The sequence below is a fragment of the Xenopus tropicalis genome, chromosome 2 (genome assembly GCF_000004195.4).
Source record: "Xenopus tropicalis strain Nigerian chromosome 2, UCB_Xtro_10.0, whole genome shotgun sequence".
Taxonomy (NCBI): domain Eukaryota; kingdom Metazoa; phylum Chordata; class Amphibia; order Anura; family Pipidae; genus Xenopus; species Xenopus tropicalis.
The window spans coordinates 42,679,267-42,691,882 of record NC_030678.2 but is presented as its reverse complement, the minus strand read 5'-3'; the positions used below and the strand labels follow the sequence as shown (position 1 = coordinate 42,691,882).

At 43.5% G+C, this 12,616-nt stretch overlaps 1 protein-coding gene across 1 annotated transcript in view; it reads right to left on the bottom strand.

Moving 5' to 3' along the window:
- The window catches only part of rnf43 (ring finger protein 43), a 49,321-nt gene extending 46,406 nt beyond the window's left edge, over positions 1-2,915 (bottom strand). Inside the window, exon 1 of the mRNA XM_002935192.5 lies at positions 2,185-2,915. Within this exon, the coding sequence (XP_002935238.2) occupies positions 2,185-2,418 (234 nt within the window). The 5' untranslated portion in view covers positions 2,419-2,915. The remainder of the gene's footprint in view (positions 1-2,184) is intronic.
- Between the last annotated feature and the right edge of the window lie 9,701 nt (positions 2,916-12,616).

The following is a 12,616-nucleotide window of genomic DNA, read 5'->3' as shown; positions in this document are numbered from 1 at the left end:
TGCAAACATGCCACGACCTGAGCTGTCCCAACCACACATCTCTCATTGGCAGGGAAATGAAAATAACCAAAAAAAAAAAAAATTTCTATCCATCTATCTATATATATCTATACATATATATATAGAGATATATAGAGTAATCTAAGGAAGCATATTAAAAGTTTTGGAGGAGATCATAGAACTCGGAGGTGACTTTTAATATCTTTATATTTTACAACTGGTGATATTATTTGTTATAATTCACAAGCAACAGTGAGTCATGTGACACAAATTCCATTGCTAACCACTGATTATAACTGATGACATCATTAAAGGGCACCTATCACCAAAAATAGCTTGAGGGCTAATATTGCCCATACTCTGGTTGGGGGAAATAATAGTTTTTAAAAAAAAAAACAAAAAAAAAACCCTGCAGTCGGCCATGTTATTTAGCACACATGTGCATAATAAGGATTATGTGCATGCGCGTGATATAGGAATGGAGGCTGCAACTCACCTACGTCACATGCCCATAATGAGCAACTTGTGGCACTAGCCTAGCACTGTAGGGGGCAATTGTTTCCCCCAACTGGAGAGTGGGTGCTATTAGCCTGCACCTTTGGTGATGGAACAACTTTAGGGTGCCCTTTAAGTACAATAGGTGCCCTTTAAGTACAATTTATAAAATGTATTATTTAGAGGCTTCTCACGGCTTCTCTGTGTATGTATGTATATATATATAATGACAAAACAGTAATTTACACCATCAGCATCTTTGCAAATAAGCAAATAATATCCTTGGTTTGTACCTGATGCTTCCAACTAGGCATTGTGCCACCTAATTCTAATATAAACTATTTAAATGCATTCCTATACATAGCAAACAAAACTCTAGGTCATTTCAATATGAATAAACCTAGCACACATGTACATAATACACAGAACTTTGCAGCAGCTTAGAGTTCTGCACATATTTTGGTGTGTCGAGATTAAGTTGAATTTATTCCAATTCATTTTGGTTTAGAGTTCCTAAAGTCAAAGCTACAATTATCCAATGGCAACTGAACAACAGATTTTATCAGGGGAGACAGAGGGGTACATTATATAGCATGGGATACAAAGTTATGACAACATATCTGTTCACACACACACACACACACACATGTACCCTCTTGAATGCCACACTTAAGACTACAACCTGAAAAAGGCACCTACCTCTCCAGCTTAAGTTCCATTCTGTATCCCATGTATACAACATTAGCATGCTGATATACAGCTTAATTATACTAAATAGCAATACACTGTCACTGAATCACACAGTTGTAAAGCACTGAGAACATGTTAGTGCTTTATATAAATATACAGGAGTGAGTCTAACACGTAGCGTACTGCACAGATCTCTACTGCGATTCCTATCTCCCAGTCCCATACACTGACTGTATTGAAGGTGAATATTTTCTCTCCCCATGGGTACATGGCACATGACAGTAAGACAAGAGGATCTACACACAGGGTACAATTAAACACAAATAAATAACACAGCTGGAAGAACCCAGTCCAGAGAAGCTTAGATGTGTACCTATGTAGTAAGTTACTCAATACAGAGAAATAACCAAGCCAACAAGTTAAATACTGAGGTATTGTGCTGCATTAGAGCTTTCTGGCAGGGAAAGGGTTAACAGAAAGGGCAGCTTTCAGTCTGTTTTAATGTTCTCACTTGTTAATTAAAATGGAATGTACTCATCAATATAATTGCAGCTAGAGCTATGCATTATTTGGTGTGTTTATCTCTGCTCTCTGGTTCTGACTCTAGAAAAAATGTAGCAGAAATCGGTTCTCCTCTGGATCTGTTAATCAGCTTGCTTACACTACATTGTTGTAAGTAGTAGCAGTACAGGGAATAAAAAGACAGATGCTATATTGGAAAGTTGCTTAGGAGGATATTTTCTTTAAGTATAGAAAACAATGCAGTTAATTTGTGGAGCACAACAGGAACCCCACACCCCAACAAAATCAGTGCAGATTTGATAAGAGACCCCTAGCAACCAGCTCTGGGCTCTACAACCGAGACCAGTGAGTGAGGGAACTACTAAACTGTATAAATCCAGCTGTGAGAACTGTAACTCCCACTAACCCCATGTGCCGAGGCAGTGAGAGCCCCCAGCTCCCCGGTGTGAGGCGTATGCAGGTGCGGCTGGCACTCACCTGAAGCAGTCTTCCTTCCGCCGGGCTAATCTCTGCCACCCTGGCAAACAGCCCTTCCAGAGTCAGGTTCCCTTGTCCCACTCCCCCGCTCTCCTCCGCCTGCAGCGGGGTCACCCTGATCAGCGCCTTCACATCCATCTCCCGTTCCGTGGTGCCCATGGCAGAAGCCACCGCCTGGAGAGTCACCGTGAGCAGCAGCCAGAGGGATGCCAGCTGCAGCCGGGCTCTATTCATACTGCAGCCAGCAGCGGGCACCCATAGTGCGGCTTGTTAGTCCCGGAAAGCCATGGCTTGCTGCGCTCCGGCGGGACGGGCACTGCTCACCCCCAGGGGAGGGGAGAACGCGAACCCCCTTCCATGACAGCAGGGCCTCTCCGGCCTCAGGGAATGGAGTGCTCCCCCTCACACACACTATTTAGTTTATTCCTTTCCCAGTCTCGGAGATTCAGTGCACCTTCTCCCCTTGCCCATTCATTTGTTTGCTAATGTGGCTGCTCCGCGGTCCTAACACCAGGGCGGCTCGCTTCCAGCTCTGCACGTATTCAGCGACATCCTTTAGAAAGCGATGCCTCCCACCCTGTCGCCCCGACTCTTCCCAGGACACGGAGCCGTCCTTCCCCGGGGACTGCCGCTCTGCTCTACCTGCTGACACAAAGTGAGGGTGGAGCAGCTGCGGGCAACCCCCCTCCCCCAGTGGAGAATGCAGCTCTGCTGGCTCCCACACTCCCTCTGCAGCCTGGCTGACAGATGGCAACTAGCCTCCTGCTCGCAGCTCCTGTTTGATCTCCACATGTGGCATGTTCTGAGGCGAGCCTGTGCATGGCAGCCAGCAGATAATGTACTCATCTGTTGTTAGCGCGGTCTGAGCTGGATACATCATCATGCAAATTATACCAACGAGATTTGTTGTCTGTGTAACCTGGGATTGCCCTATATAAACTACTGTGCTAGCCATGAACCTGCAGATTGCCACCTATATAAACTCACACTGTGCTAGCCATGAACCTGCAGATTGCCACCTATATAAACTACTGTGCTAGCCATGAACCTGCAGATTGCCACCTATATAAACTCACACTGTGCTAGCCATGAACCTGCAGATTGCCACCTATATAAACTACTGTGCTAGCCATGAACCTGCTGATTGCCACCTATATAAACTACTGTGCTAGCCATGAACCTGCTGATTGCCACCTATATAAACTACTGTGCTAGCCATGAACCTGCAGATTGCCACCTATATAAACTCATACTGTGCTAGCCATGAACCTGCAGATTGCCACCTATATAAACTACTGTGCTAGCCATGAACCTGCAGATTGCCACCTATATAAACTACTGTGCTACCCATGAACCTGCTGATTGCCACCTATATAAACTACTGTGCTAGCCATGAACCTGGTGATTGCCACCTATATAAACTCATACTGTGCTAGCCATGAACCTGCAGATTGCCACCTATATAAACTACTGTGCTACCCATGAACCTGCTGATTGCCACCTATATAAACTCATACTGTGCTACCCATGAACCTGCTGATTGCCACCTATATAAACTCATACTGTGCTACCCATGAACCTGCTGATTGCCACCTATATAAACTCATACTGTGCTACCCATGAACCTGCAGATTGCCACCTATATAGACTCATACTGTGCTAGCCATGAACCTGCTGATTGCCACCTATATAAACTCATACTGTGCTTCCCATGGGCATGCAGATAGCCACCTATATAAACTACTGTGCTACCCATGAACCTGCAGATTGCCACCTATATAAACTCATACTGTGCTACCCATGAACCTGCAGATTGCCACCTATATAAACTACTGTGCTAGCCATGAACCTGCAGATTGCCACCTATATAAACTACTGTGCTAGCCATGAACCTGCAGATTGCCACCTATATAAACTCATACTGTGCTACCCATGGGCATGCAGATAGCCACCTATATAAACTACTGTGCTACCCATGAACCTGCTGATTGCCACCTATATAAACTACTGTGCTACCCATGAACCTGCAGATTGCCACCTATATAAACTACTGTGCTACCCATGAACCTGCTGATTGCCACCTATATAAACTCACACTGTGCTAGCCATGGGCATGCAGATTGCCACCTATATAAACTACTGTGCTACCCATGAACCTGCTGATTGCCACCTATATAAACTCACACTGTGCTACCCATGAACCTGCTGATTGCCACCTATATAAACTACTGTGCTACCCATGAACCTGCAGATTGCCACCTATATAAACTACTGTGCTACCCATGAACCTGCTGATTGCCACCTATAGAAACTCACACTGTGCTAGCCATGAACCTGCTGATTGCCACCTATAGAAACTCACACTGTGCTAGCCATGGGCATGCAGATTGCCACCTATAGAAACTCACACTGTGCTAGCCATGGGCATGCAGATTGCCACCTATAGAAACTCACACTGTGCTAGCCATGAGCATGCAGATTGCCCTATATAAACTCACACTGTGCTAGCCATGGGCATGCAGATTGCCACCTATATAAACTCACACTGTGCTAGCCATGAGCATGCAGATTGCCCTATATAAACTCACACTGTGCTACCCATGAGCATGCAGATTGCCCTATATAAACTCACACTGTGCTAGCCATGAGCATGCAGATTGCCCTATATAAACTCACACTGTGCTACCCATGAGCATGCAGATTGCCACCTACATAAACTCACACTGTGCTAGCCAAGGGCATGCAGATTGCCACTTATATAAACTCACACTGTGCTAGCCATGGGCATGCAGATTGCCACCTATATAAACTACTGTTTTACCCATGAGCATGCAGATTGCCACCTATATAAACTCACACTGTGCTAGCCATGGGCATGCAGATTGCCACCTATATAAACTACTGTTTTACCCATGAGCATGCAGATTGCCACCTATATAAACTCACACTGTGCTAGCCATGGGCATGCAGATTGCCACCTATATAAACTCACACTCTGCTAGCCATGGGCATGCAGATTGCCACCTATATAAACTACTGTGCTACCCATGAACCTGCTGATTGCCACCTATATAAACTCACACTGTGCTAGCCATGAACCTGCTGATTGCCACCTATATAAACTCACACTGTGCTAGCCATGAACCTGCTGATTGCCACTTATATAAACTCACACTGTGCTAGCCATGGGCATGCAGATAGCCACCTATATAAACTCACACTGTGCTAGCCATGGGCATGCAGATAGCCACCTATATAAACTCACACTGTGCTAGCCATGGGCATGCAGATTGCCACCTATATAAACTCACACTGTGCTAGCCATGGGCATGCAGATTGCCACCTATATAAACTCACACTGTGCTAGCCATGGGCATGCAGATAGCCACCTATATAAACTCACACTGTGCTAGCCATGAGCATGCAGATTGCCCTATATAAACTCACACTGTGCTAGCCATGGGCATGCAGATAGCCACCTATATAAACTCACACTGTGCTAGCCATGGGCATGCAGATAGCCACCTATATAAACTCACACTGTGCTAGCCATGAGCATGCAGATTGCCCTATATAAACTCACACTGTGCTAGCCATGGGCATGCAGATAGCCACCTATATAAACTCACACTGTGCTAGCCATGGGCATGCAGATAGCCACCTATATAAACTCACACTGTGCTAGCCATGAGCATGCAGATTGCCCTATATAAACTCACACTGTGCTAGCCATGGGCATGCAGATAGCCACCTATATAAACTCACACTGTGCTAGCCATGGGCATGCAGATTGCCACCTATATAAACTCACACTGTGCTAGCCATGGGCATGCAGATTGCCACCTATATAAACTCACACTGTGCTAGCCATGGGCATGCAGATTGCCACCTATATAAACTCACACTGTGCTAGCCATGGGCATGCAGATTGCCACCTATATAAACTCACACTGTGCTAGCCATGAGCATGCAGATAGCCACCTATATAAACTCACACTGTGCTAGCCATGGGCATGCAGATTGCCACCTATATAAACTCACACTGTGCTAGCCATGGGCATGCAGATTGCCACCTATATAAACTCACACTGTGCTAGCCATGGGCATGCAGATTGCCACCTATATAAACTCACACTGTGCTAGCCATGGGCATGCAGATTGCCACCTATATAAACTCACACTGTGCTAGCCATGAGCATGCAGATAGCCACCTATATAAACTCACACTGTGCTAGCCATGGGCATGCAGATTGCCACCTATATAAACTCACACTGTGCTAGCCATGGGCATGCAGATTGCCACCTATATAAACTCACACTGTGCTAGCCATGAGCATGCAGATAGCCACCTATATAAACTCACACTGTGCTAGCCATGGGCATGCAGATTGCCACCTATATAAACTCACACTGTGCTAGCCATGGGCATGCAGATTGCCACCTATATAAACTCACACTGTGCTAGCCATGAGCATGCAGATTGCCCTATATAAACTCACACTGTGCTAGCCATGGGCATGCAGATTGCCACCTATATAAACTCACACTGTGCTAGCCATGAGCATGCAGATAGCCACCTATATAAACTCACACTGTGCTAGCCATGGGCATGCAGATTGCCACCTATATAAACTCACACTGTGCTAGCCATGAGCATGCAGATAGCCACCTATATAAACTCACACTGTGCTAGCCATGGGCATGCAGATTGCCACCTATATAAACTCACACTGTGCTAGCCATGGGCATGCAGATTGCCACCTATATAAACTCACACTGTGCTAGCCATGAGCATGCAGATTGCCCTATATAAACTCACACTGTGCTAGCCATGGGCATGCAGATTGCCACCTATATAAACTCACACTGTGCTAGCCATGAGCATGCAGATAGCCACCTATATAAACTCACACTGTGCTAGCCATGAGTATGCAGATTGCCACCTATATAAACTCACACTGTGCTAGCCATGGGCATGCAGATTGCCAGTCTTCAGTCTTCTTCCGACAAATGTTTGGATATCAATTGTATGTTTAAATACAAGGATCTAAAACTAATATTCAGATTAAAACTTTAGAATAAACTATTAAGTTAGTACTGAGATAGTTCCCTAACCTTAATCCACTTGAGCATAAAGTCAAGACTTTCAGGCCAGGTAGAATTCTAATGTTTTTTGCCCTAGAAACTACTCACACAGGACACTGCATGAATGAACCAGCAGTGTGAAAAGGGACAGAAAATAATGTTTTAGATAAATTTACATATAACTTTAAAACCATTGAACATTGTGCTAATAATGATATTTCATTCAAATATTTAGGGGGTTGAAAAGAAGAAAATACAGCAAATGAATATAAAAGAATGAATGTACTAAAACTGTCCTGATCCTGAGAGCGACATTGTGTACGTAGTTAGGGTATTCTTTCCAGTACCCAAAATTTCTAGCAGAAAACCTTGATATACTGTATATATATATACATGTAAATGTATGTGAATATTAAAAAGTAAAGTAGCGATATAACCACAAAACTATCTGAGGGGCCAACCATTGTGATTCATACCTTGGGCAGAGATCCAGGGCCTCATTTACAAAGTGTCTGGGTGCAAAGTGCAAACAAGTAAAGTGTGCAAACAGTCATGTTCTTTTTCGTGTTTGCACCTGCCCCATATTTGCAACACAAGCATATGTCTTTGTGTTCCAAAATGTGCTGCATTCATGAGGGGTCAGCTGGAGAGGCACACAGATCTTCCCTATCTCACCTCCTACCAGCCCTCTAAATTGCTAGTTTTTAGACACCCCAGTTATGAAGCACTAGCACTGCAAATTTGTACCCCTAAACCTGGCAATACATCGAAAGAGTTGCTTATTTGGTGGTCAATATTGGATTTATCCAATTGTTTGGCCTTGAGGCCAAACGTTGACTGGATACAGGCTGTTGGCCTGAGGGCCACATTAATGAGCCAATGCATTTATTATCCTGGCAGGATTTTAAAACCTGCCCAATCAACATCTCGCCAATTCTCAGCCATATATCAGTCAGGTAGGCCAGTCTGTGGGCCCCATACATGGACCAATAAGCTGTCAGCAGATTTTGTTGTCCTGTGTATGGCCACCTTCTGAGCATCTGGGGCCTTTGTAAATAAGGCCCCCATTAGTTGAGCATTTTGTGACTAGATTTGCACATAAGTACTCTATAGTAGCATAGGAAGTGTACAAACAAATTGATACAACCTGTATTAGTAATTCCTCCACACGCGTACATCACCTCTCTGTAGCCCAATGATTTTCCTGGAGTCTTGGAGGTTTCCTGCCACAGAGCAATGGGCCACCTAGCCGGCTCATTTAAGGCCTGTAATAGTGTAGTCATGCCACTTGTGCCCCTGTTTTATTACTAATTTTAGATTTAGATTCCATACCTGTTCCTGCATGCTCCCCATAGAGCTGCCAGTTAATAGTCAATTAATACGTTTTGTTATAGTCACTGGTCTTTTCATTATTTTGTCAGGCTTTTGTATTTCACTGATTAGCAAACCTCTGCACTTATATTTTCAGATAAGTGTGAATGACTTCCAGGGCAAAAACAGTGGCAAATGCCAGAGGCACTAAGGGGTGAAAAATAATGACCAGTAGTCCTCATTCAGTAAACACTTAGGTCTTGGCTCTGGTGGGCACAAGGCAGCCCTGTCCTTACTGCCTGTCCATTCTGGAGCTCAAGGACCTGTGTCCACAGTTGCTAAAGCAGGTTGTACTTGTTCTTTGCATTTTTCACTTGGCCAAGACTGGAAATCTGTGGATTCGGGTAAATGCTACAGGGGCTGCAGTAATATGCCATAGACAGTCACCATTTATTGGACCAGTGGGGGCTGTTTGGGCCTCTATGTACTTGAAATGCCAGGTCCTAATTTGGATCTCATTGTAAAGGTGAGCCCGAACAATGGGCCTGGTACAGAAGAACAGGAACAGCACCTCTTGTCTTTGTAGATTAAAATGCCTTTATTGCAACATTTTTTTTGGGGCAAACAACAATAGCAGCAACGTTTCAGGTCACAACGATGGGCCTGCCTCACCAACATCTAGCCTGAAATCAGGCAGCTCTTGACTGGGCAGGTTTGATTTTTCCTCTGGATTGGAGACCGCATCAGCTAATTGATGTGGTCCCCAAACCGACGGCGCCTATACTAGCCATTCTAATTCGATCATTTGGCCTCAGGGCCAAACGACCAAATTAGCCGATATAGCCCACCCGTAGGTGGGAATATCGGGAGAAGATCTGCCGATCTTACAGTTTATGGCCACCTTTAGTTACAGTCCCACTGTTGCTCTGCCTTTACTTCAGTGATGTCCTCCTTGCTGGCCTCTGGCTGTTGTCTGTTGTTTAATTTTAACACCTAAAATCCTTTGAGAGATAAAAGCTGTCCGTGGGGCTTGCAAGGAGTTGTAGGCCCACAGGTTGAACAACTGTGATTTACAATATATCTCATTTCCTGTGTTCCTAGCAGGGCTTAATTCCTTGTACTGTGTGGCAAGCAGAGGCAAGCTAGCAGCTTTTTAAATGGGAAATATGTGAATTCTTCAAGCTCTCCCTGTGTGTGTATCTGCTTACTAATACAGTGCTCAGAAAATAAACATTTTTTGGGGTCACAGAGGTGAAAAATATCAGATGGAGGACATCAGGAGATGAAGTAACACATTCAGGGTCATGAGCAGTTGGAATTCAGTCCTGGCTCTCAAGTATAAGAACCAGCATCAATAAGAGATCACCTACGTGAAGAATTCACATACATCACTGAACATACTTCTTGCCTATTGTTTTAATCACAAATCAAAACAATTGAAGTCACTCCATGGTTGATGCTTTTGAGTTATATAGATACCAGTTATGACCTCCTTGCTTTCTATGCCTGTTTTGTTCACAGGAGTCCAATATGCTGAAGTATTATCTATGTACTGGTAATATATTTATTTACCTTGCAGGGACCAAACACACAGTAGCTTCATTTTGCCTTGTTTAGGTAACGAACTTACAAAAAACACCTATCTTTTATGAATAAAACAATAGGCAAAATGTATGTTCAGAAGAATATATTGCACTTATTTTGAACAAGGGGGTATATTTCCACTTCAAACTCTAGGCTAACTCCTCCTCCTCTGCAATAATACAATACGCTAGAAAAATAAGAATCCTGTACAAACACCCTATATTATATATGTATTTTGCTAGGCGTTCTTATCTTGCAGTCCTTACTGACAGCACTCAAGGGGCACTTCTGAATGATGACATGGTAGATTTCTTGAAGAAAAGGCTTGCTAAGTGGTTACAGGTCACACGCTAGTTATTAGCAAGTTGTTATAATTCATTATAATACTCGTGTTAAACAAATATAAAGAAAGAAATTGCTGACTTTAAATATAGCACTGTGTGGCTGAAACAAATAAGTTCGGCTACGCTCTTCGATTTGGCCAAATCTGAATTCTGCTAAAAATGGCTTGGATTCAGTCGAATCCCAAACCGAATCTGGGATTCTATGTATCCCTAATTGCCATTAAATACGGAAGTTCAAAACCTGTGCCTAGAAGTATAGTGTCATGTAGAAATTCGCATTTTGCTCATAAGAATAAAGGGATAATGTATTTATTTCTAAAATTAATGCAATTATTGCATGTATTGATGAGATTTATTAAAGGTACAGGCATGGGACCTTTAATCTAGAATGCTTGGAACCTAGGTTTTTCTGAATTTGGGGTCTTTCTGTCATTTGGATGACCATACTGTGTCAAATAAAAAATATTAAAACATTAAATAAACCTGTTTTGCCACCAATAAGGACTGATTATTTCTTAGCTGTGATCAAGAACAAAGTACTGTATTATTATTACAGAGAAAAAGGAAATCATTTCTAAAAATGTATATTATATGATTAAAATGGAGTCTATGGGAGATGGTCTTCCCATAATTTGGAGCTTTCTGGATAACAGGTTTTCTTACCTATACTTGCATCCAAACACAATCCTTCCACTTCCACTGTGTTAAGCAATTTATTCAGCTCAGTAACTACTCTGGGCCAGGCCCCCCTGCAAAAGAATCTTTGGAGGGGCTCAGTGCAGAGTAGCAAGCCATAACAGCCCCTGGCCCACTTCCCTCCACCCACTCTTGTCCCCTGGGCTGCTCACATATAGCTTCCTGCCCGCTCTCCCATGTAAGAGTGGCCCGGGAGTTGGAATTTATATGCGAGCAGGCCGAGGGATGCAAGAGAGTGGGTGAAAGGAAGGCAGCAATAGAGAAGGCAGGCCCCATGGTCTGGATGCCCTGTCTCCATGCCCCCCACGACCACAGGATCTGCTTCCTGCCTCTCCTGCTGAATCGCCCACATGTGCACAAGTCATTATATCTTGAAGTGTTAGCTCCCTTTGCAGTCTGAATCATTTGACCTAGTAGCAGTATTTTGAACCCCGCACATGTTCTCTAATGCCAGTTTAATTCAAGTGGCTTATATTAATGCTGTTCATGCATAGTAACTATAATGCAGACAAGTTGCAACCTTACTATAGGTTAATTTTAGATACACATTAACTACGCATCTCACTGCATTTCTCTGCCGCTTATCACAGGTCAAGTTTACTACAGTAGTATAGGGGATGTACAGGGTAGGTTGGTTCCAGGATTTTTAAAGTTGCAGGAAGGATTAAATAGACATGAGCTACTATCAACCCCTATAGCTTTAATATTTGTTTGTGAAAGTGCCTCTCCCAAGATAAGAAATAAGGCAAGTCACCAGAGGGTACTTCCCTTTCCCATGCTTTATTGAATCTTGGAATAAATGATATAACTCTTCTTTTGCTTTCTTCTTATCCATAATCAGAGATCAGGCTGATGTCAGAGGTCAGGAATTCAGCTATTCTCTCTCGCTGACATTATGGGGCTAATGTTTGCCTATGGCCTCTGACCTCACAGTAAGCCATCAGAGATCAATGTTTGTCCTCAGTAGCACAAGGAACAACTTCTAACACTTAGACACTATCCCTTTTTACCTGAACAAATAAAATAACCAATACCCCCACAGCAATATGTTAAGTAGAAAAACCCAGGAATGGCACACTGACCCAATATGACCCAATATGGAATTTAAAGCAGCAGTTGCAGTACCATTATTAGTGGAGTATTTCTCTTCTAACATAAATTAATAAACTAGACAAGTAGGTGCATTAATGCTGTTTCGAAGGGTACTTGCATCGATGCATGCTCCTTTGCAACCTGCAGTGAGTGGCAATGCTCCCCTTCAGTAGTGAATCACGTATGCATTAGGGCACATGTGCGTCCACCAGTGCAGTGAGCAAAGTGCAATTTTGAGCATGATCGCTGTTGTTTTTTTCCTACAATGCAGCATTTTTCCCAAGAATTCTGGCAGCATTATGGTTGCAAAGATGTGATGC